This window comes from Populus nigra, chromosome 9 (genome assembly GCF_951802175.1).
Source record: "Populus nigra chromosome 9, ddPopNigr1.1, whole genome shotgun sequence".
NCBI classification, from domain to species: domain Eukaryota; kingdom Viridiplantae; phylum Streptophyta; class Magnoliopsida; order Malpighiales; family Salicaceae; genus Populus; species Populus nigra.
In genome coordinates, this window is record NC_084860.1 from 12,742,520 (window position 1) to 12,766,549 (window position 24,030).

Below are 24,030 nucleotides of genomic sequence, written 5' to 3' on the forward strand. Positions count from 1 at the left end.
ATAATTCTTTCAGATTTTCTTTCTTAAGTTGGTTACTTTTTTATTTTACCATTTTTCAAAAAAAATTCATATATGCTATCTTTTCTTTACAAGTTTGCTAAAAATACCTAAGAAAAAATATTGTATATTGTTAATTATACCTTAAATATTGTAAAGAGATAGCAACTTTCATAACGTAATTTTTAACCCCTCTCAAATAGTTAAAAAAAAAAAAAAGGCAAAACAAAAGGTATTTCGATACAAAAAAGTGAAAAAAAAAACATTTCAAAAAGTTTTAAAAATTTATTTCAAAGAATATAAAAAGTTTACATTCATGGTAAAGAGTTGAGATTGATCTAAGAGAACTAATGGCCACAATCATTTCACCAAAAAAAGCTTTTAGGAGCTTCATCTTTGTATATGAATAAGGGGAATGCAAGAAACAAGTGCTCCTAAGTTAGAGAGAGAGAGAGGAGTTTTAAGCAAAGAATGTGAGTTGTATGAGCTACAAAGTAGTAAAGAAGAGAAAAGAATAAGAGAAAAAGAAAAGGAAACGAGAAACAAGACAGAAAAGGAGAAACTCTGAATAGAAAAAAAAAATCAAGAACACCGCTCAAAACCAAACCAGCCCCCAACACTAGCTCTTTCCTTCTTTTCTTATTTTTATCTTAGGTTTTTGCATGAAAATTACTATTTATTTAATTTTTGTTTATTTTATTTTTATTGGCTTTGCAATAGCATTATCTTCATTTCATAAAACTGTGCATTTACCTTTTTTAGATATGCATGTGTGTAAAGAAATTCATTTATAAAAATCGATAACTTTTCACCCATTTTTTTATTATTATTTTATTTTATTTTTACTAGATTAGCAACAGAGTTAGTTAGATTTTGTAAAATCATATTGTCACATTTTTATGTATGCATGTGAGAAAGAGAGATCTATTTTTGAAATTTGCAACATTTCACTCATGCATTTTTTTTATTTTATTTTGATTTTTCTAGCTTTGCAATGACATTATTATCTCTTTATAAAAATTTTCCATCACCTTTTTACGTATGTGTACGTGTAAATATTTATTTTTCAAACAAGAATACAAATTACATCGATGAGTTTTTCAAGTTTGCGTTATATTTTGATCAAAGCTTGGTTTTTAAAGAGTTAAATCAAAGTGTCTTCTAGTTTTTAAAAACCGATGTAGGTTTAGCATGATACTTTTAACTTTAAAAAGTGTTTAAAAATATGCTGAAGAGTTTTCATCAGGTTAATGATATGCTTAGTTTAAACTTGGATTTTAATGGTTAAATCGACAAGTTTCTTATTCTAAGGTTCACGTGGGCCTCGCATTACTTTTTACTTACTGAAAACAAATAAAAAAAATAGAAAACAAAAAAAGATTGTCAGAGTTGTGAAACTCCTAATTTATGGTATTATGCTAATGTAATAAACATCCACTAATAATAAATAGCTTATAAATAAGTTCAGAAAATAAATAATCAATTAATGACATGTAAAATAAATAGCTAAGATAATATTTTCTCAAAAAATATATGATAAGCATGATGTCTATTTTTCCTTAAATACAATCATCCTCTTATTTAGATCTTAACTGGTATATAGTTTAGAGTTTTTAATTTTTAAAAAAACTAGATTACAACTCCATTTTCATGCTTCGTTTTATGTATGCTCTGTTCTTAAGGCTGTACTATTTATCCTTACAATGTTATACTGAGAAAAATTGAATGGTAATTTTATGTTCAAGTTAAATCATAGGATATTACCCTAAATTTAGAAATTTTAACCAACAGTCAGTTAACATTTCACATAAAAGGTAAACATTGAAAATACGAAACCACCTTTTATTATTTTTTAAATATGTTTTAGCTTATAAAATCATCTCTAAAGATCATAACTTCCTAATAAATACGGGCAATGAGAGAGATGCTTGCAGTAAAGATGAAAAAAAAAATGAAAAACCAAGAAAACCAGAAAAAAAATAATTGAAAAAACCAAACCGTGAAAAAAACCGATTAAACCAATTAGAATTTTAAAAAAACTGATCGGTTCGGTTCGATTTTATTTTTACAAGCCTGAAACCGGAAAACCTAAACCCAAACCAGAAAAAACTGGAGAAAAAAAAAACCGAGCCAAACTGGAAAAAATAAGTTAAACCAGTTTGAACCTCTAAATATGTTTTAGCTTTTTATTATTTTTTAAATATGTTTTAGCTTTTAAAATCATCTCTAAAGATCATAACTACCTAATAAATACGGGCAACGAGAGAGATGCTTGCAGAGGTTCAAATTAATGAGCAATCGCATGGCTTCTTGTGCCTTTTATTTGATCTCCCTCTTCTATTTTTATCCTTGTTGAAGACCCCATTCCAAATTTCCAAAACAAAAGTCCAAGGCCAATCTTTCTGTGGGCTCGTGAATAGCTTGTAAGCTGGACTAGCAAGGCCCATTCAAAATGGGCTAGCCAATCTCTACGTTATAGTCCATTGAAAATGCATTTTTAGATCAATCCCACACAAAGAAAGAAAAACTGATATCTTTGTTGAGCCGAGGCTGAAGATATAATTACAAAAGGGACTATTTGAGTGTGTGATTTATTTTTTAATATTTTTGTTAATCATGCGTGTCCGAGACAGCTTACGTGCACCTTGATTAATCTCCCGATATCCTAAAGTTGACGACCATGTAAGCTTCTAGTGGCTCTAAAATTTGTAATATTCGAATTAATAATTTCTAAGAAGCAAATTTAATATCTGATCAGTTGAGCTACTCGTTATTAAAAAGTGTGATTTATCTGAGAAACCAGTGGTGTTTTGTATCATTAGAGACGCTGTGAAATTTCTTCCCCAAGCAGCATGCTTTGGCCCATAAGCTTCTTTTCTGATGCAAGATGAGCGGGGGACCTTCCAGGATTCGAGGGCAAAAGAAGTTCACGAAAAGGAATGGTGGAGATTTGAGGTTTATGCTTTTCATGATTGCTGGAGAAAGCAAAGGTAGCGGGAAATCTCGTGATAGAGGAAGAGCTACAGACAAATTTATATCTCAGGCTAACCAACTTCTTTTCTATTTCAAAATGAATGAACACATGAATAGTTTGCTATGAAGGTTTTTTAAAGTTTTTTTTTGTATTAAAATATATTAAGATAATATTTTTTTATTTTTTTATTTTTTTTATTTATTGTGACATAACTCGTTAGAACAATTTAAAATTAAAAAAATTTAATTTAATAAAAAAAAACCGGTGGAACCAAATCAGTCGCATGATCCTGCCATCCCAGATAGATATGTGAACAAGGATAGAAAAAAGAGCAGAAGAAAACAAAAAAGAAAGCATATGGCGCAGCTGCCAGCTGGCTATTCCGTACACCCACGAGAACACTTAAGCACTGTCTTAACGAGTGCAATAAAGCCATGCAGTCTGAGGTTTATAAGGGTGTGGGATCCACAGTGTTCGGTACTATCAACTGTTGATTCACTTCCGTGAACTTTATTTTATTATTATTTTAGTCCTTGACTTGTAGGTATTTTGATATTCACCTCTTTGCTTGCTTACTTTCTGAATATTAAAACCATTTTCACTGGAGCCACACGTGTTATTAACCATCAAAAATCTTGAAAAAAACATTGGCTGTTTTGCATTGACTTTCACCTTGGTTTTTTAAAAAAAATTGAATTTTTTATTTTAAATTAATGATTTTGTATTGTTTTGATATGCTGATATTAAAAATAAATTAAAAAATATTATTTTAATATATTTTTAATCAAAAAATACTTTAAAAAACAATCGTTATTATATCTTCAGATACCTCATTCAATATCTTGAATGGTTGTCTTAGCAAATTTAGATTTGATATGTTTTTTATATGCTTTTATGTTGATTATGATTTAAGACTTTTAGTAGTGAAATAATGGGTTTCCATATGGAATTCAATGAAGATTGGTACCTCGGTCAGAGTATACCATAAAGTTTAAGTATTGAAATGGGAAAAACAAAATTAAAGGGTGTGAATAAATAATACCTATAATTCAGGGTATTCTGCACGGATTGCCAATGTAGGCTGTACTAGCTACTGGCCTTTTTTACCTTAATGTGAACTTGTAGCACGTGCAAATAATTGTTCACGTAGAAAGTTCATCACAAACATTAGATGTCAACGTATCTGTGACACTAAAAAGATCTTTTAATATATATATATATATATATATATATATATATATATATAAAAACATATCTTTTTTACTCGTAGCATAGTTTTTCTTAATGAAATTTATCATGATTTGAAAAGCATGTTTTAATAGAAAAAATAAAATTATATATATATATATGTTTTAATTATTTTTATTTGTATATATGCAAAAATAAAGGAATAATTAATTTGAGCAGGTTGTATAAAAGATTCACAATTTAAAAAAATATTAAAATTTTATTTTTATTAAATATTCATGAGAAATATAATTATTTATAAAATAATTAATAACATTATCATAAAAATAAAGCTCGGAATTCATTTGAAAAATAGAGCATCATCATATTATTTTCAAAATATTATTATAATTATTTTATTTAATCAAATCCAATCATATTTAGTGAGCGTTGAGTTTTCAAAAAAAATTAATTTTTTTGGTTAAAAATTAATTTTTTTAATATTTTGAATTATTTTGATATGTTGATCTCAAAAATAATTTTTTTAAAAAAAAATATCATTTTTATCCGAGCAAACTTACCTTACAAATCTAAACATAATTTAATATTGTTTTTTAAAGACCGCCAAACGAACCTAACCTTGCAAGCCTAAGCTTAGCTCGCCTATCCTTTCAAGTCTAAGTGACTATTTGATAACATGGTTGTGATTATTTTAAAAAAATAGTGCTGAATTGTGTTTAGATTTGTAAGGCAAGTTTTCTCGGATAGTTTTTTAGAACAAAAAAAAAGTAATTATCATCCGTTATAAATTTCAATTAATTTTAGTACCTGAAGTTAAGATCCGATTTTTTTTATTTTAAAATTCAATTTTTAACTTGTTTTTATTCATTAACACTAAAAAATATACCATAAACCCTTTATAATTGTATTTCCAATCCTAAAACATATTATAATTATTTAAAAAACTCAAAATCAAGTAAAAACACACTTTTCAAATTTCAATTTACTTTTTTCATCATTATATAAGGCACAAAGACTTTATTTACAAGATAAACTGTGACACCAAGATTTATAATTTTATTTCATTTTGGATGTCTCTCTCTTCTTTTAATTATAAGTGATTAGAAATATAACATAAATAAATTTTTATGATCAAGATTTAATATTTTAAAACTACAAGGATTAAAGTATATAAAAAAAATCCTTGTGAATAGTGTCAAGAAACAGTGCAGTGAAAAAATATCTATGTCTTAAAACATATGATATTTTTTAATATTCGAGATTTTTTAGTCATCAAATACAGTAATATTTATCTCAAATTTATTTGTTGATTGTTTGGATGATATTTTTTAGACCTGACTTGGTTCAAGGTCCAGGTTCCGGGTTTTGACCAGGTCGTCTGAGTCAATTTTTTTAAATCAAAATGGCGTCATTTTAATTAAAAAAATAACAAAAGTCAACGAGTTGCAACCGGGACTTGCTGGGTCAACCCGATGAGTCAGTCGGGTCACACCAGGTTTTTTCTTCTTCTATTTTTTTTCAACCCGGCCCGGTTCCAGCCCCGAGCCGGACCGAGTTTTAAAACTATGGTTTAGATCATAGTTTTGAAACCCAACCCGACGGGTTGACTCGGGGCTGGAACCGGGCCGGGTTGAAGAAAAAATAAGAAAAGGAAAAACTCGGTGTGACTCGGCAAAACCTGATCAAAAACCCAGTTACAAATCGTTAACTTTTGTTTTTTTTACTGAAATAATGATGTTTTAATTTAAAAAATAACCGGGATAATCCCATCAAAACTCAAAATTCAAGTTTTAAATTGGGCCGGATCTGAATGCCATAAAGGCCACTAAATCTTATCTCGTGTTGGCCCAAGAAAGCGTATTATTATTATTATGCTGTCTTTCGAATCGTCAGCCTCGAACCCCTAACACCATGGTTTCGGTACAAAGACCAATTCCAGCAAACTAATGGTGATGCTTCAACAGATGTCATTTCATGTCAGATTCAATGCACAGACAACTTTACTATTAAATTTATTAGGTTGCATCCTGCGGTACAATCGTGGTTTTTATTTTATTTTATTTATTTAAAATTAATAATTTATTTATATTTTTATATTTTTTATATTATTTTGATGTATTAATATTAAAATAAATTTTAAAAAATTTAATATATTTTATAAAACAAGAATATTAATACCTGTGTGGAATTGAAATTGCACATATTTCTATTAAAAAAATTTAAAAAAAATCAAATCAATTTTTTAATTTTTTAAAATTATTTTGATATATTAATATTAAAAATAAATTTTAAAAAATTAAAAAATATTAATTTATATATTTTAAAATAAAAAATTACTTTAAAAAACCAATCTATCCTTTACCGTTTATCACCTGCTAGTCTCATAGGTGGCTTCTTGAGTGAAGGCCTATCAATTTTATATTGAAATCATTGACAGTGACAACTAAAATAAGCTATCGACTCTCAATAATTGCACCAACTTATCATATAAGCCAATCAATAATGCCCAATAAAAGAGCTATTCTTTTATTGTCATTTTCTTTTTATTTTTTCTGCATCGATCTGCCACTTCAAGATTTTCTATTCCATATAAATCATCTTAATGGAAATTTTAAGCATAATATGTATTCAGATTTCAGACTCTGCCCAGACTACTGTTCAAGTGCTTCAGTATTGTTATCAAGAAATGTTTCTTTCTTCCCTTACTATAGTTAGCGGTATTAATTAAAAGAAAATATTTGAAAATGCAGCAGCAGTTATTTTTTAAAGTGTTTTCTACATAAAAATATATTAAAATATTATTTTTTTAAAAAATAATATTTAAAAATATAAAAAATTAATTTTAAATTTTAATAAACCCCAAATGCAGTACCAAACCTGAGGGTAAAGACCAATGAAGTGTTGGTCTAGTGGTTAAGGTACTGCTATATCCATGCAAGGATGAGAATACAAATTCGATCTTCAAAAAACGCATTTATTGGGAGAGAGAGCTACGAATTCCGAACAAAACTAGTATCATTTTTTAAAAGAAGTATGAGGATATCCGGATAAAAAAAAATAAAGGTAAGGTATAAATGCCTTGCTCAACTTGATTGAAGCATTAATTCATTAGATTCAATGAATATGGTCGTGACAAGTCTATGTCATTGGAAGAACTTGTAATTTCTTCGTAATGAAACTTGCTGTCCAGTTGTTAATTTTTACATGAATAATTTTATTTTTCATTAAAAAATTATTTTATTTTGATATTATAATAACAGTTGTTTTTTTAAATATTTTTTATTTTAAAATATATTAAAATATGTTTTTTATTTTTACAAATCATATTAAAATAATAATAATAAAAAAGCTTTAAACGAAAAAATTAAAATTTGAGCAATTTAATTTGTCCTAGTTCCGCAATCCCAAAAAAGACACCGAGTGGCGGGAGTCCATTACCTTGCTTTGCACGCTTTCCTTGACGAGCTCGTTTCGCGGTGAAAGTGCATCACAACAAGAAAAACGGCAAGACTTTTAGCAGCATCTTCAAAACCCAAATGGAATATGCTGAATCACAGTACAATAAATAAATAAATATAGTTTGAATACAGGCAGCCAACTGTGACATGAAAAGGTTCCCTTGACGGTACTCAATTATCATATGTCAACGTGGTCCAATATCTTTTGTACAGCCAATGAAGATTCCGACATTCATGGTCATGGAAAAACCCAACCCGTAACTTGCTCGAGGGTACATAATTATAACTGTTTTTGTTTTTTTTTTAATGTTCTTCCAAAGTATTAGGTGTAGAATTTGAAGCCCACGGTACGCCCTCCTGATTATGCTTTTCAATGCATGATAAGATAAGCCACCTTAAATGGCATATTCCTAGTACAAGGAAAAAAAATTGAAAAAAAAATCAAGTGGGCATCGTATAAAAATATACTTTAATCAATCATATCTTACTATATCTTACCGAATGTTACTTTTATTTTACTTTTATATGAAATGATAAAATAAAATATAAATAAATAACATAAAAAATAAAATATCTCTTAAAAGTTTATTTTTACGTTTCAAAAGTAATTTTAAAAAAAATTAAAAATTTTTATTTTTTTCTTCAAATTAATATTTTTTTGGTATTTTCAGATCATTTTGATTCGCTGATATCAAAAATAATTTTTAAAAAATAAAAAACATCATCTTGATACTTTTTCGAGTAAAAAACATCTTGAAAAGCAACCGTAACTACACTCCCAAACAGGCTTAACACTTAAGTTTATAAAAAATAAAATTTTGTTTGGTTAAATCTAAATCTCCCATAAAAATTATTCTACAACACTTTGAAAACAAGTTAAAATTACTGTTGAAAGCATCAAATAACAAAATATTGATTTGCAATACATGTTTAAATTCGTGTTTTTGTAAAATATAAATCTTAACTTGATTTAATACATAAATCAAATTACTAGATAAATCTAAAAAAAATCAAATAATTGTTTTATTTTTTATAAGAATATTTTAAATAAAAATTATACTAATAAAATATTTTATTCTTAATTTTTAGTTGCATATCAGAAATAAACGTCAACCTAATGAGCCATGCCCACTCATTTTGTCAAAGCACAGGGAATGAATAGTTGAGGTTGTTACGTTGATGCACGAATTTTCAATTGTGGGGCCCAGATAGGATTACTGTGCAATTTAATTTTTGGTTGAGGATTGAAGCTGATAAGTTCGTCTATGTATCACGACGAATTAATAAGTTGCTGTGTCCATATATGGTGCAACGCATCAATAGGCTACAATGGAGTCATGGACGAGAAATAAGTATAACTAGGTATATAGTTATATGACCCGCGCAATGCTGCGGGTTAATTTTTTTATATAAAAAATATTAAAAAAAAGTTAAAATCTAAAAATATTATGTTTTTTTCAAAGTTATATCCAAAAATCTTAGGTTTGACTGCAATGTCTAACTCAAGAGTAATATTTATAATAACATTAAACTTGAAAGATCTAAGTTTAAGTGGGTTTGGCTGCAATACCAAACCCATTAGTCTTGGATGTGGATCTGGCTGCAAGGTCGTGTCATAAAAGTGTGATGATTAAATAGATTAATTAAAGAGAAAAAAAAACAAAAAAAAAACCAATAGAAAAAAAAAACTAATGAAGAAAAAGAAAAAAAATATGAATTAACTAGGTTAAACCTCAAATCAGGTTAATCCGTCAAACCTTAGATTCATGTCATGAAAGTTTGATAACTAAATAGAAAAAAAATTTGACAGGTTAACCCATAATTAACTGGGTTAACCTGTCAAGCTCGGAATACGTGTCATGAAAGTCTGATAATTAAATAGAAATAAATTTAACATTAACAAACTAAACTAAATGAAAAAAATTAATTAAAAAGAAAAAAAGCAAAAAAATGAAAATTCCCGGTTAACTCGTTAAACCAGGTTAACCCGTCAAACTCGGGATCCGTGTCATGAAAGTCTTATAACTAAATAAATTTTTTTTACCATTAACAAACTAAATTAAACAAAAAAATTCATTAAAAGAAAAAAACACAAAAAAAAACAAAAAACCAAAAACCCATAAAGGCATAAAAAAAAATAAAAAAAACAAAAAAAATAAAAAGGAAAATAATAATAATAATATAATATAATAATAATAATAATAATAATAATAATAATATTATTATATATAAGTATAATTAAAAGGCGTGGGGAAGCTACAGTGCTTTCCCCACGTCTTTTAGAGTATTGTTAATAAATTTAGCGCAAAAAATAGAAATCCTTGAGAGAGAGTATGGGCCCCATAGGTTTCGAAATACACGAAATGCCATCATTTTATCTAGTTTTTAAAGAAATTTGAATTTTTTATTTTAAATAATTTTTTATATTTCTAGATTATTTTGTTATTCTGATATTAAAAATAAATTTTAAAAAATATTATTTTAATACATTTTAAAATAAAAAATATTTTAAACGAATGCTATTATAATATTAAACAATTTTATAAGATCTGTATTATATTTTGTGCTTCTCTTTCAAAAGTTTTATTTCGTTTTCAATCGGGCAAAAATAATAGATGATGCCTTTGCAAATTAATATTAGAAATATTGTTGTATTTACTTTTAATAAATAGTATGCTTTTTATATGTGACTGTAAATTTTAGTTTTCAATTATGATATCCAAAGATAAAAATAAATATTAGATACTATGGAATAGAATGAGGACACTTTGGTCAACTCAGAAAAATAAAAACAGTTATGGAGTGAGAATAGTAATATTTTATTATTATTATTATTTTTGTCGACATAGGAACTAATAGAAAAAAGAAAACAAACAAAAAGTCGAAGCACGCGAGTCTATTTCCAAGGCAGGCTGTTTCAAGGCTGCATGTCAAGGTGGTACGCAAAACACCTTCTTCTTTTTTTATTGAAAACATTATTTTATTTTATTTTCTGACGTTCGATTATATGCATAAATATAATAAAAAGGCCATCATGCACAAATTAATAATAAATTACAAAGAAGCTCGCCTGACTAACTGGGGAACTAAATTTATTCCCTTCCACTTGGATTAGTGAGGTTTTGAAAACGCAGTTGTATCTATATTTAAAAAAATTTAATTTTTTTATAAAAAAATAATTTTTATTGTATATTTTAGATTGTTTTGATATTGCAATAATTTTAAAATTGATTTTTTAAAAATAAAATAATATTATTTTGATATATTTCGACATAAAAAAACACTTTAAAAAGCAACCACATTACCAATCAGATATTTATCTAAAATTCATGAGTACAAGGAAGTATAAATAAGTATTTAATTAGTAATGGATGTATTAGTCTAAACGAATATGATATTCTTAAAAGAGTACAAAATCTAATAAAATAAAAATCAAGTAATAAAATATAAAAAAGATTATCATTCCTTCCTTAACATGTGGTGTTGAGGATTTTAAGGTCACGAGATTTTTGGGTTTCCATAGAAAACCCTTCTTTTTTCCTCGTACTCTTATTTAAAAATATTTATCAAATAAAGTTTTGGGGTTACAACTTTATCCCCACCCTTCATTTCCTCTTGAAGCCCCTCAAATTAAACATAGTGTTATGCTTCATTTAGGAATTAGATTGCATAACATGCGTTTTTAAATGAGATTTACGTGTTGTTTATGACAATGATAAACATTGTTTTACAAAATAATTTTTGTTTAAAATATATTAAAATAAAATATATTTTTATTTTTAAATTTTATTTTTACCATCAGCATATTAAAACAGTCTAAAATCATAAAAAAAATAATTTAAAACAAAAAAATCTAAATTTTTTAAAAAGCACGGTTGGACCGCTCTCTCAAACACCCTTTTACTCTCAAAACCTAAACGTTGTCTGTCTAATATTTTTTATATAAAAAAAAAATCAACACTAACGGGTGTAGATTAATTGTGAATTTAAAGTACTTAGAAGAAAACACTTAAAGAGACCTTAGGAAGTTAAGCATAATTTATTTACATTTGAAAGTTATTTTAATATGGTGAAGATTAAGCTCCATAAGGATGAAATGTGTCATATAAAATTTCTGAAATAGCCTAACTTCCACTCCCGATGAAAAATTGATCACCATACCCTTCTATAACACATAGTCTCCTAATAGGTCCCTAATAAAAAAAAATCACGTTGATTAAATCCTAAATTTATTGGAGCCTTCCATAATTACATTAAAATTATCCAATTAAATTCATATGATTTCATTGGAGAATCCCAAAATTGATACCTTTCAACTTATTTTTCATTTTTACTACTTTTTTATTTTTAATATTTAGAAATACAAAAAAAAATGCTTTCTAACCTAAGCAATTTTTTGAAATAATTTTTTATAATAGGTTGAATTCTCTTAAGCATCTCAAAATACCTTAAAAATATTTTCCCTGTATACACAATTCTTATAATCTATTACCATGTCTTTTCTCTCTCTTTCTTATTTAAATTTAAAAATAAACTATTTTATTTGAAATAGACAAAACTCTATTTTAAACACAATTTCTCATTAATCAAGAGTCTAATTTTCTTAAGACCGTTATCTCTACATAAGTCTAGTACATTAAGAGAAATAAATTTTGCAAGATGCTATGAGTTGTTTGGTATTGTAATAGTTGTTATTTTTTATAGTATTTTTTACTTGAAAATATATTAAAATAATATTTTTTTTAATTTTTTTTTATATCAGCACATCAAAATAATTTAAAAATAAAAATAAAATTCATTTAAAACAAAAAAAATCATTTTTTCACGAAAACACTTTCCCTGCAAAAACAAACAATACCTTAACTCAAAATTTACCCTCAACAAGTAAATAAAAGAACTTTTTCATAAAGAGGAAGAAGAAATGAAAGTATTTCCTTAATCACCATATTAATACTTAAATATTAAAATGTTCAATATTCTCGATATAGACAGGTGAGAATCTTTGTACGAGTATAAAACATGCAATAGTCCGTCTATCACAATTGACCTTTCTGCTGCGTAAGGGTTCATGCTGCCTTTGGTATAGCCTGAAGAGTCCAACGTCTCCAAAAGTTTTCTTGAAAGAGACTTGAGACTTGAGACTTGAGACTTGATATTTCTTATCGCACGTATAAATGTATGTCTTTAAATATTAATTTGTGGAAAGAGAATTTGAAATTAAATTCAACTTAATTAATTTATAAGGTTAAGCAGTATGATTTTTAGACAGTTTATGCACAAGAACAAATAATTTGACCTGAAACCCCATTTAAATTAGGACAGAAGGAATTCTTTTAAATAATACTAGGGATATTACTCACTCCTCCTTTTAATTTAATAAAGTTTGTGCTACATGATGTGTCAGTCTTTGATTGGTATTGCATAATTCATTAATATTAATTAAATGGTACAATCCCAGATCATAATTGTGAATCCAATGCCATATCACTTAATATTATATAGAATCTACTTAGATAAGTATAAGTGGCCCGTCGATTTTTTAACTTGAGAAATGTGTTCAAACACTATTAGCATGTTCTAAAAAATAAAAAAAGTATACAGCTAAAGTTATAGACTTTATTGGATTCAACAAGATATTTAATTTAATTATATAATAAAAAAATAACAATAAATGTATCAAATTTAAAGATAAAAAATTGATAACAATTACCTGTATAAAAAAGAATAATTATCAAAAAAAAATATGAAGCGAAATTCCATAACCCAATATTAAAGGATATAATTGAATTTTTTTAAAAAAAATAACAAAAAGAAGTCCAAAGCAAAATTTTACAAAGTTTCACCAGATTCTCTCCTGTATAAAACACTGTCCAAAATTTTATCTTGTCATATCCTATAAAAAATACATTCTCATAATCACTACATAGATATCTCATACATAACATCAATTCATTTATTAATTCATTAAAATTTCTCACAATTTATTCATGGTCAATTATGTTGATACTTGTCTTTTTATTGTTATTATACTATAAATGCCTGGAGGAATTTAACATAAAAGAGTTTGATTTACAATATTTAATTAAGGTTACATAATTAAGCATATCTAAAAGGAAATTATTACAATGACATAATAATTAAATTACATATTTTATATACCTAGCAAAATAAAAGCTAATGACTAATATCAGCATGCTTCATGGAATGAGATGAGCCTGCAAATAATATAATATTTTAAAAGTAAAATTGGATATCAAGTTATTATTTCATAATTTTATTTTTAAAATTAACACAATCAACTAAATAACAATAATGATTCTAAATTTTAACCACCATATTAGAAATTTATTATTCACATATATACTTCAAATAAATCGCTGCTAAATTATCCAAAATAAAATTTGTACCAATTTCTTTAACCATCATCCATAAAAATGATTAAATGTCTTATTTACTATTATAACTATCGTTTACATAATTTACTAGATGGTTCTAATTTATCTCTTCCGTTATTATACAAAAAAATGACAAAAAATCTTATTCACTATTATAATCATTGTCTGTGTAATTCACTAAATAATTATAATCATAGTTTTAAAACCCGACCTAGCAGGCTGACCCGGGACCTGACTGACCCGAGACTAAAACCGGGTCGGGTTGAAGAAAAAATAGGAGAAGAAAAAACCTGATGTGACCCGCTTGACCCAGTGGGTTGACCCGACAAGACTCGGTAAAAAATCCGGTTGCAACCCGTTGACTTTTTTTTTACTAAAACGACATCGTTTTGATTTTTTTAAAAAAAAATTGACCCGAACGACCCGATGACTAAGTCAAAACCTGGAACCTGGACCTTGGACCGGGGCGAGTCTAAAAACTATAATTATAATTCATGTCCTTAGTCACCATAGTAAAAATGACTAAATATCTTATTCACTATTATAATCATAGTTTTTAGGCTCGGCCATACAAAATCATATTTAAAGCTTCCATTTATAATTTCTAACAAGTAAACTCACAAATTTGTTAATATACAAAATCAATTATTCTTTTCCAATCATTACCATTTCACTATACTACAAGATTAATCACAATTGATAAAAACTATTACCAATTATCCAATTTCTACCAAAACCAAATACTAGGCCGATTATAAGGTCCATACTCCATTGCATCGTCATAATTCTATCTTCAATTGTTCATAAATTTACATTAAAAACAAGCTAACCTAACAAAATACATGAATTATAAATCAATAACACCCCCTTACAATATCACACATATACTCTAATTCATAATATTCTAATAAAATCAACTAAATTCTTGTAAAGTAACGTAATCTAATTCCAATCATCATTGTCATAACAATTCAATGACTGGTTTCAATGACAAGGTGGAAGAGTTGTTGGTGCGTTATGTAAAGGAGGGCATTATACTAGGGCGACATGTACGACGATTACCAATCTCAGGAGGCACCCTTCCTTGATATTGTTAGAATCATTCAAGTAAGTGTTCTCTTCACCGATGATACTTGTCTATGTAGGATCTTTGGTTTGGCTTCGGTTACCCATTTTTTTTCCCTTTCTCTCTACCTTCTTAAGTTCCACATATGATTCTTTATATATTGGCAAAATGGGTTACCAAGAATTTTTTTAATGATATTTGATCTTGATTCTTTTGGTTTTTATTTTTAGTAACATTTTTGTTTCAATTTTATTATTTGATATGTGGCTGGTTAGAAGTTAAAATTTATAATTTTTTTAGTTTACTTTTGATAGAATTATCCTAATCTTATAACCCGAGTTGTGAGTTTCACAAGATTAATGTTTTTTTAAAAATTAATATATTTTTTAGTTTCATCCATCAATATTTTGTTATTTTGTATGCATTTTATTCTTAGATTAATTACAAATATATTTTTAATATTATTTTATCAAATTTCATTTGATTTTTATTTTGTTATTAAATAAAAATATTAAAATAACTTTTAATATTAACATTTTTTTTTAGTAGGTAATCGTGATCAATTTTTTAAAAATTTAGTTGAGTTATCGCAGGAACTTATTTTTATTATTATTATTACATGATGGGATAAAATGAGCTTATTAAACTTGCGTGGTTCTGTCATCAAAGCCATGATTTTTTTTTTAAAGTTAGTAATGTCTAATTATTATTTTTTTAGGTTAAATTTTTTTAACATCTACGGCATTTTAAGAGAAACATTTATTGAAAGCATTTTCTATTAATATTTGATAGTGTGGTTGTAATTATTTTTTAAATAATTTTTTATATTAAATATATATTAATGAATTTTTTTTATTTTTTAAAAATTATTTTTGATATAGTATATTAAAATAATCTAAAATATATAAAATATATTAAATTTTAGTAAAACAAAAAAATTTAAATATTTTAAAAACATGATTTGCATAAAGTTACAAAATAGAAGGTAAAGCTCTCTAAAAAGTAAAGAGTGAAAGCCTTTAAATGTTTAGAGAGAGAAAAGGAGTGTAATTCGGCTGTTTTTGTGTTTGCGCAGGAGCAAGTTGACATTGTTTAGAGCTTAGATACATAGAAAGAGAAAGAGACCGATTTTTTCTTTTATAAATAGCCTTTACTTGTTCTGTCTTTGTATCTCAGCCTCACTCTCTGCTTCCTCCCTTTCTTTATCTCTCTCTTCTTGTCTCTTTCTCGTCAAATCTTACTTGCCTAGACTCAGGTATTCCATTGTTCCCATCTGTGCTTCTCCAAAATCTTTACTTTTTTTTTTCTTGGCATCACATATCAGTGTCCTCAATTACTCCATTATTTCCATCTGGGCTTCTCCAAAATCGTAACTTTTTTTTTTGGCATCACATATCACTGTCCTCTGTTTCTACGTGCATCTTATTGCTTTTATCACCCGACATTTTTTTTTATATATATACGAGGGTTTTCTATATTAAAACTTTGGTTTTATTGGCTAAACTTTAGTGGGTTGCGGTCAGATTTTGGGATTTTCGCTCTATTTTTTTTAATCTATTCGTGTTTGTTTAACTTTTAATGTTGCTTTTTCTTTTTTTGCGTGCTTGATTGAAACAGAGAGGAGTCCTTTTATGGCAAATACTAGGAATTTAGAGAAGTTGGCATCGATTGATGCTCAGCTTAGGCTTTTGGTCCCTGGAAAAGTTAGTGAAGATGACAAATTGATTGAGTATGATGCTCTGCTTTTGGATCGGTTTCTTGACATTCTTCAAGATTTACATGGAGAGGATCTCAAGGAAACGGTGAATATTATTGAACTTGACCTACCTTTTGTTTTTGTTTCTATCTTATCTTGATCATTATGTGCTCAAACTTGATTTCTCCATCTTGCAAAAGACTCAGTGCTCCTTTGAATATGTTTTAAATTTTAGATTCTATTGATTTTTTTTTTGGGGTTTTGCTGGGATTTTGAATGATTTAGCTTTCATGTTTTGTATGATCGTACATAGTTACATCATAATTTTCACGTACGTGCTTTTTGGGCCTTGCTATACGACATGATGAGTGATGTTTATGTAGTGAGGTATATTAATTTACAGAACTTCTAATGTGTTCTACTTAGGTTCAAGAGTGCTATGAGCTTTCTGCTGAGTATGAAGGGAAGCATGATCCCAAGAAGTTGGAGGAGCTTGGAAGTGTCTTGACTAGTTTGGACCCTGGGGACTCCATTGTTATTGCGAAGTCTTTCTCCCACATGCTTAACTTGGCCAACTTAGCCGAGGAAGTTCAAATTGCGTATCGGCGACGGAACAAGTTAAAGAAGGGAGACTTTGCTGATGAGAACTCTGCTACCACAGAATCAGATATAGAAGAAACTCTCAGGAGACTGGTTGTTGATCTGAAGAAGTCTCCTGAAGAAGTTTTTGATGCTTTGAAGAATCAGACTGTAGATCTTGTCTTGACTGCTCATCCTACGCAATCAGTCCGTAGATCTTTGCTTCAAAAGCATGCAAGGTTTGTTCTCTATCTTATTGTTGTGTTTTGTATTTCAGTTCTTGTTCTTTCTCACCGAGGATTTAATTGAAGTTGTAGTGCATGTCTTCTTTTACTGTTCCTCAGTCGAATTAAACACAGCATCTTGGGTTTGCTTTGCTAATCATGGCGTCCTGTATTACTTACTCTCGTTGTCCAGGTTACGGAATTGTTTGGCCCAGTTGTATGCCAAAGACATTACTCCTAATGAAAAGCAGGAGCTTGATGAGGCTTTGCAGCGAGAGGTAAATGCTTTCTTAAAGTCTGTTTTGATTTATCCGAAGTACAGGTGATTCTACACAGTTTATAAATCTTCCTTTCTGTTCATGTTATGTTCACCTGAAACCTGAAATTGGGATTTTCTTAGATGGGAGGAATGGTTTCGAAGGCCAGCAGATCTTTGCATTTTTGCAACGAGAAGTGATTTATGTACTCCAACATACATAAGAATACATGCCCAAATGGCATTTTTCTAAATGTTTCTAAATGATGAAAGAACATATTCTTATTTCTGTTTATTTATATGGATATGAGTTTAAGCATTATTTTGCATATGTTTTTAACATTGATGTACATAAACTGGCCATAAATTTATCAAATTCCTGGACAAACTTTTTTGTATTTATCACGTGCTTCCTTTTTTTTTCCCTGACTATCTGGCTTCTTTGTATGATGCAAAGTACAAGTTTTACTTCAGAAAGTGACTTTTGTGGTAATACAACTTGAATGAGATTGTTGTTTTGAAGTTTTCCGTAAGATCTAAGAAATAATTTGCAGCGTGTTCCTACAGATGCACACATACAGATCAATTATGTTTCACAAATTTATTGAACCAACAGGATTGCTGATCTTCTTTTCCCTTTCGTTCTTCTTCTTCTTTTCCTCTGTGTAGATTCAAGCTGCTTTTCGTACAGATGAGATTCGAAGAACCCCTCCAACTCCCCAAGATGAGATGAGGGCTGGAATGAGCTACTTCCATGAGACAATCTGGAAGGGTGTCCCAAAGTTCTTGCGCCGTGTTGATACTGCTTTGAAAAACATTGGGATTAATGAACGAGTTCCTTACAATGCTCCTCTTATTCAATTCTCTTCCTGGATGGGTGGTGATCGTGATGGTATGATCTTTCTCCTTCTATGAAATTGTTTCCATTCTGTGGGAATATTTAAGTTTTTTATATGAAGTCAAGTCTGTAAATCTCTCTTGCTTGTAGCTCATTGTTTACTTGATATGAAAGTGTAGGTAATCCAAGGGTGACTCCTGAGGTTACAAGAGATGTTTGCTTGTTGGCAAGAATGATGGCTGCTAACTTGTACTACTCCCAAATAGAGGATCTGATGTTTGAGGTTTTTAGTCTCTGGAAATATTTTGTTGTAGCTTCATTGTTTATGGAGAGACCTTTTCTAACTTCTTACCCTTTGTTGTTATCATGCTAATTTCCCCTCATGTTTTCCTTGGCAGTTGTCAATGTGGCGCTGCAGTGACGAGCTCCGTGTTCGTGCAGATGTACTCCATAGATCCTCAAAGAGAGATGCAAAACACTACATAGGTAACATTTTGAATGTCATTTATGAGTGAATTCTTATTTCCATTTCACATGAATATGTTAGTGAGTTGTTCCTTTCTTGTTATGTAACTGAGCAAAAAGAATTAATATAAACTGTCATAATGCTTTATATTTATCAGCAAAACATGTTTTCTATTCTTTTTGTCTTCACTTCATTAGGAGATCAACAGGCGATGGGTTGCATGAATGATAGCTTCGCTATCCCATAAAACCTCCAACCCCATTGTCCAACCAATTTTGACGATGAGATATGCTTAACAAACATGGTCCTGATATTTTGTTAGAGTAATACCTTGTAGTTTTCCCCTGCTTCTAAGACAAGGGCATTTAGTATCCTCAATGAAGGGAATCCTACTAAAATTCTTAAGCATACCTTTGTATTTATCAAATGGAACTTTCTCTTATTTCTGTAATTTTGATTCTTATTCCACAATAGTCTTTTACCATAAATTAGCTATCTTATTGATGCCATAATCGTTCACATCATTCTTATTGCAGAGTTTTGGAAACAGATTCCTCCAAATGAACCCTACCGTGTGATTCTTGGCGAACTGAGGGATAGGCTGTATCAGACACGTGAACGCTCTCGTCAATTGCTATCTCATGGGATCTCTGAAATTCCAGAGGAAGCAACTTTCACAAATGTTGAGCAGGTATCATATCTTTGGTTTCCCCTCTTTAATCCTTTTAATTGCAAGTGTATAATCACGTAGTCATCCCTGTTTACATTTTGGTTTGTGTGTAGTATTCTGGCCTATCTGTTGCACACAACTGAAGACTATGAGACCTAATCATAGTGCCCAATCTCAATCCCTTATTGAAATTCTCTCTATGCTGGACTTTTGGTCATAATCAATAAAAACCTTGCACGGTCAGCTTGCCTATTAAGAGCCAAACCTGTCTTCAAATGATAAGGGAGCATTTTATTTTTGTTTGATATGATGTTGACTGATAGTGTTGTCAGAGTATCCTTTAGTGCATTATCAAGACATATCAGGAACCATAAATTGGTTGTTTGCATACATAGTAGTCATGAATGTAGAATCCATTAACTAAATCCAATCATGATGGGATTGAGGATTTGTTGTGTGTAGTTATATATGTAAACAACACAGCACTTATTGGGTTCGTAATTTTATGTAGTTCTTGGAACCTTTGGAGCTCTGTTATAGATCACTGTGCTCTTGTGGTGACCGACCAATTGCTGACGGAAGCCTCCTTGATTTCTTGAGGCAAGTCTCCACCTTTGGACTTTCATTGGTGAGACTTGATATTAGACAAGAGTCAGATCGTCACACGGATGTCATGGATGCCATTACAAAGCACTTGGAAATTGGTTCCTACCGAGAGTGGTCAGAAGAACAAAGGCAGGAATGGCTTTTATCTGAACTCAGTGGCAAGCGCCCATTGTTTGGTCCTGATCTTCCCAAAACCGAAGAAATTGCTGATGTTTTGGACACTTTTCATGTCATAGCTGAACTGCCAGCTGATAGTTTTGGAGCATATATCATCTCAATGGCAACTGCAGCATCAGATGTGCTTGCTGTTGAGCTCCTGCAACGAGAATGCCATGTAAAACAACCATTAAGAGTTGTTCCGCTGTTTGAGAAGCTTGCAGATCTAGAAGCTGCCCCTGCTGCTTTGTCTCGGCTTTTCTCAATAGAGTGGTACAGAGATCATATCAATGGAAAACAAGAGGTCATGATTGGATATTCTGATTCTGGTAAAGATGCAGGAAGATTCTCTGCAGCCTGGCAATTGTACAAGGCTCAAGAGGAACTTATAAAGGTAGCTAAGCAGTATGGCGTGAAGCTAACAATGTTCCATGGTCGTGGTGGCACTGTTGGAAGAGGAGGTGGTCCTACTCATCTTGCTATATTGTCTCAGCCACCAGACACCATTCATGGTTCACTTCGTGTCACTGTTCAAGGTGAAGTTATTGAGCAATCTTTTGGAGAGGAGCACTTGTGCTTTAGAACACTTCAGCGTTTTGCAGCTGCTACTCTTGAGCATGGTATGCACCCCCCAGTCTCACCAAAACCAGAATGGCGAGCCCTGATGGATGAAATGGCAGTTGTTGCTACAGAGGAGTATCGTTCTATAGTTTTCAAAGAACCAAGATTTGTCGAGTATTTCCGTCTTGTAAGTAAAACATGTACTATGTTGTTAATGATGTCATTTGAGTTGTTGAAGACTATATAAATAATGCTTATTTTTGTTATGATTGTAGGCCACCCCAGAGATGGAGTATGGGAGGATGAACATTGGAAGTCGTCCGTCTAAGCGAAAACCTAGTGGGGGCATTGAATCTCTACGTGCAATACCATGGATCTTTGCCTGGACACAAACAAGATTCCACCTTCCAGTATGGCTAGGATTTGGAGCAGCATTTAAACATGTCATTCAGAAGGACATTAGAAATCTCCACATGCTGCAAGAGATGTACAATGAATGGCCTTTCTTCAGGGTCACCATTGATTTGGTTGAAATGGTGTTCGCCAAGGGAGACCCTGGAATAGCTGCCTTGAATGACAAACTCCTTGTTTCCAAGGAGCTATGGCCATTTGGTGAGAAGTTGAGGGCCAACTATAAGGAAACCAAGAGCCTCCTTCTTCAGGTAAGTCACCAGGATAAATTTCTTCTTAATCTTTTCAGTGTGTGAAAAATTAAGAGGAATATCTAGAAAAGAAAAACACCAGACATCTTGCCATCCTTTTCTGTATTTTTCTAATAACTCATTCAAATTTGTTTGTTCACTGAGCCTTTCAATCATTCCTTTATTCTAATACACAGTAGAATGTTGAATCTTTTTAGTGTTAATCCCTACCAAAACTCAATGCGCACCAGAATTAACATCCCCTGTATTTGTCCTGCACCCAATCACAAATTTGTCCTGAATAGATACTAGCAGTTGTCAATTTAAAGCAGTAGAAAAGCCTAATGCTTTTTTCTTCTTTTCAGATTGCTGGACACAAGGATCTTCTTGAAGGAGACCCATACTTGAAACAAAGACTGCGGCTGCGTGATTCATACATCACAACCCTCAATGTTTGCCAGGCCTACACACTGAAACGGATCCGCGATCCAAACTACAGCGTAACACCACGACCACACCTCTCAAAGGAAATAATGGAATCAAACAAACCAGCTGATGAATTGGTGAAACTGAACCCTACTAGTGACTATGCTCCTGGTATGGAGGACACTCTCATCTTGACCATGAAGGGCATCGCTGCTGGCATGCAGAACACTGGTTAAAAAACCCAGGAGGTTGGTTCCCGGCTGTTTTCTTTTCGTTTCCTTCCTTCTACAGATGGATTTTGCCCAATATATATATTACTTAATGCCATCGGGCAATGTTGCCCATCGTATTATCATGTATGATAATTTTGCAGCAGCTGAATATCTTTTGAGGCCAATAGTATATGTTTTGGCCCCTCAATGAGCTATGCTTTAATGCAAAATACAATATATATATGCTTTAAATGCCATATGTTCTATTCGGCTATTTGTTGCCTGATGCCTAGGTATACACTACGAGTGATGGTATAAAGAATTTTTGGTGATGGTGCTTGATCTGAGAATCTAACTTCCTTTTGGATCTGTTGAACTTAAATTAATCTTCCTCCACATGGAAAAGTGATAAAGTCGGGAGTGTGGGTACAATTATGCCATTATCTCCATTGATGTACTCACCTTGATCCAACTTTTGTTAAAGAACATGGTGAAAGTTACTCCATTCCTAACTTATATATATTGTAAGAGACTTCACAGATGTCTCCCTTTAGGCTAAAGCCCTTCAATTAAAAAAATAAAAAAGATCAGAGCGATTGTAGATTATATTATTATACAATAAACTAGAAGATTTTAGGTATTTGCTTCCAATTATTTCCTTTCTTAGTCCTTGAAATCTTTACTTATTTTCAGTTTGGTAATTAAACTTAGTTTCTTTTCAAATTTATCTTTGTAAATTTTATTTCCATTAAAAAAATTACAAGAGCTCAGTGTTGCACTATAAATATAAATACAAAACACTGCAGATTAGATTAGTATAATAGTATTAGTATAATAGTATTTTTACCATTCTCAGCAAAAATTATTGGATTAGACATTAGGGGTAATACGATGATTTTATAAGGTCTACAAATCATTATAAGATTAATTAGAGACAATTAGGTCTTTTTACATTCTATAGCATATTAAAATGACTAAATTACCTTTAAAAAAATTATTTAACATGCATCTACGAGCATTTTTGAATTTTTATTTTTTCAAAACATATAAAATAACTAAATTATTCTTAAAAAATTTATTTAACTGATATTAATGGGATATTTTGTATTTTTATCCTAGTTTTTTTTTTAATATAATCAAGTTAATTGAGAGTAATTTGATTTTTTTAAAAAATATAAATATTATTTTTTTTAAAAATATGGCACCAAGTTTGTGCTATTTGAAAAGCATGTGCGGTGGCATTTGACGAGACTTCCAAAATGATGTTCAAATTATATCGGCTTGTGAAGTTGGCTAGGTGGAGTTGGCTAGGTTCCTCGTTTGGAAGGAAAAGAGCTGTATTCGGGAAAACTTTTTAGGCAACTCCTATTTTAGTATATTTGTTTAAGATTTTAGAAAATTCTAATGTAGAATTAGTATATTAATAAAATTGAACAAGGCTATCCATTTCTTTTCCAATCCATGCTACTCGTCATTAAAATACTTCATGATTACTATTTGATATTGAGTTTTGTTGGTCATATTAAATTATCTTATGTTTAAAAAAAAACAAAGTTTAATAAGTCAACATTCATGCTTGAATTGAATTAGAGTTGATATCGGTGTTCAAAGTCTAGATACA

The 24,030-nt window shown here is 29.9% G+C and overlaps 1 protein-coding gene across 2 annotated transcripts; it reads left to right on the forward strand.

The window, feature by feature from the left end:
- Positions 1–16,185: 16,185 nt before the first annotated feature.
- LOC133703319 (phosphoenolpyruvate carboxylase) lies at positions 16,186–22,683 on the forward strand. Of its 2 annotated transcripts, none has more exons than XM_062127786.1 (11): positions 16,186–16,333; positions 16,696–16,880; positions 17,201–17,592; positions 17,771–17,855; positions 18,503–18,725; positions 18,851–18,954; positions 19,070–19,157; positions 19,674–19,828; positions 20,319–21,317; positions 21,406–21,792; positions 22,137–22,683. In XM_062127786.1, exons 2-11 carry the CDS (start codon positions 16,710–16,712, stop codon positions 22,431–22,433), a joined length of 2,901 nt encoding a protein of 966 aa, XP_061983770.1. In that variant the 5' UTR covers positions 16,186–16,333; positions 16,696–16,709; the 3' UTR covers positions 22,434–22,683. The 2 variants fall into 2 exon arrangements, with proteins under 2 accessions (XP_061983770.1, XP_061983771.1); XM_062127787.1 differs by lacking the exon at positions 16,186–16,333 and adding an exon at positions 16,383–16,596.
- Positions 22,684–24,030: the final 1,347 nt, after the last annotated feature.

Excerpts from the sequence above, each read along its gene's own strand:
- LOC133703319 (XM_062127786.1), top strand. The coding sequence starts at position 16,710 with ATGGCAAATACTAGGAATTTAGAGAAGTTGGCATCGATTGATGCTCAG. Across the intron at positions 17,593-17,770 it reads TTGCTTCAAAAGCATGCAAG|GTTACGGAATTGTTTGGCCC; the intron begins GTTTGTTCTCTA and ends CTCGTTGTCCAG. Across the intron at positions 21,793-22,136 it reads CCAAGAGCCTCCTTCTTCAG|ATTGCTGGACACAAGGATCT; the intron begins GTAAGTCACCAG and ends TCTTCTTTTCAG.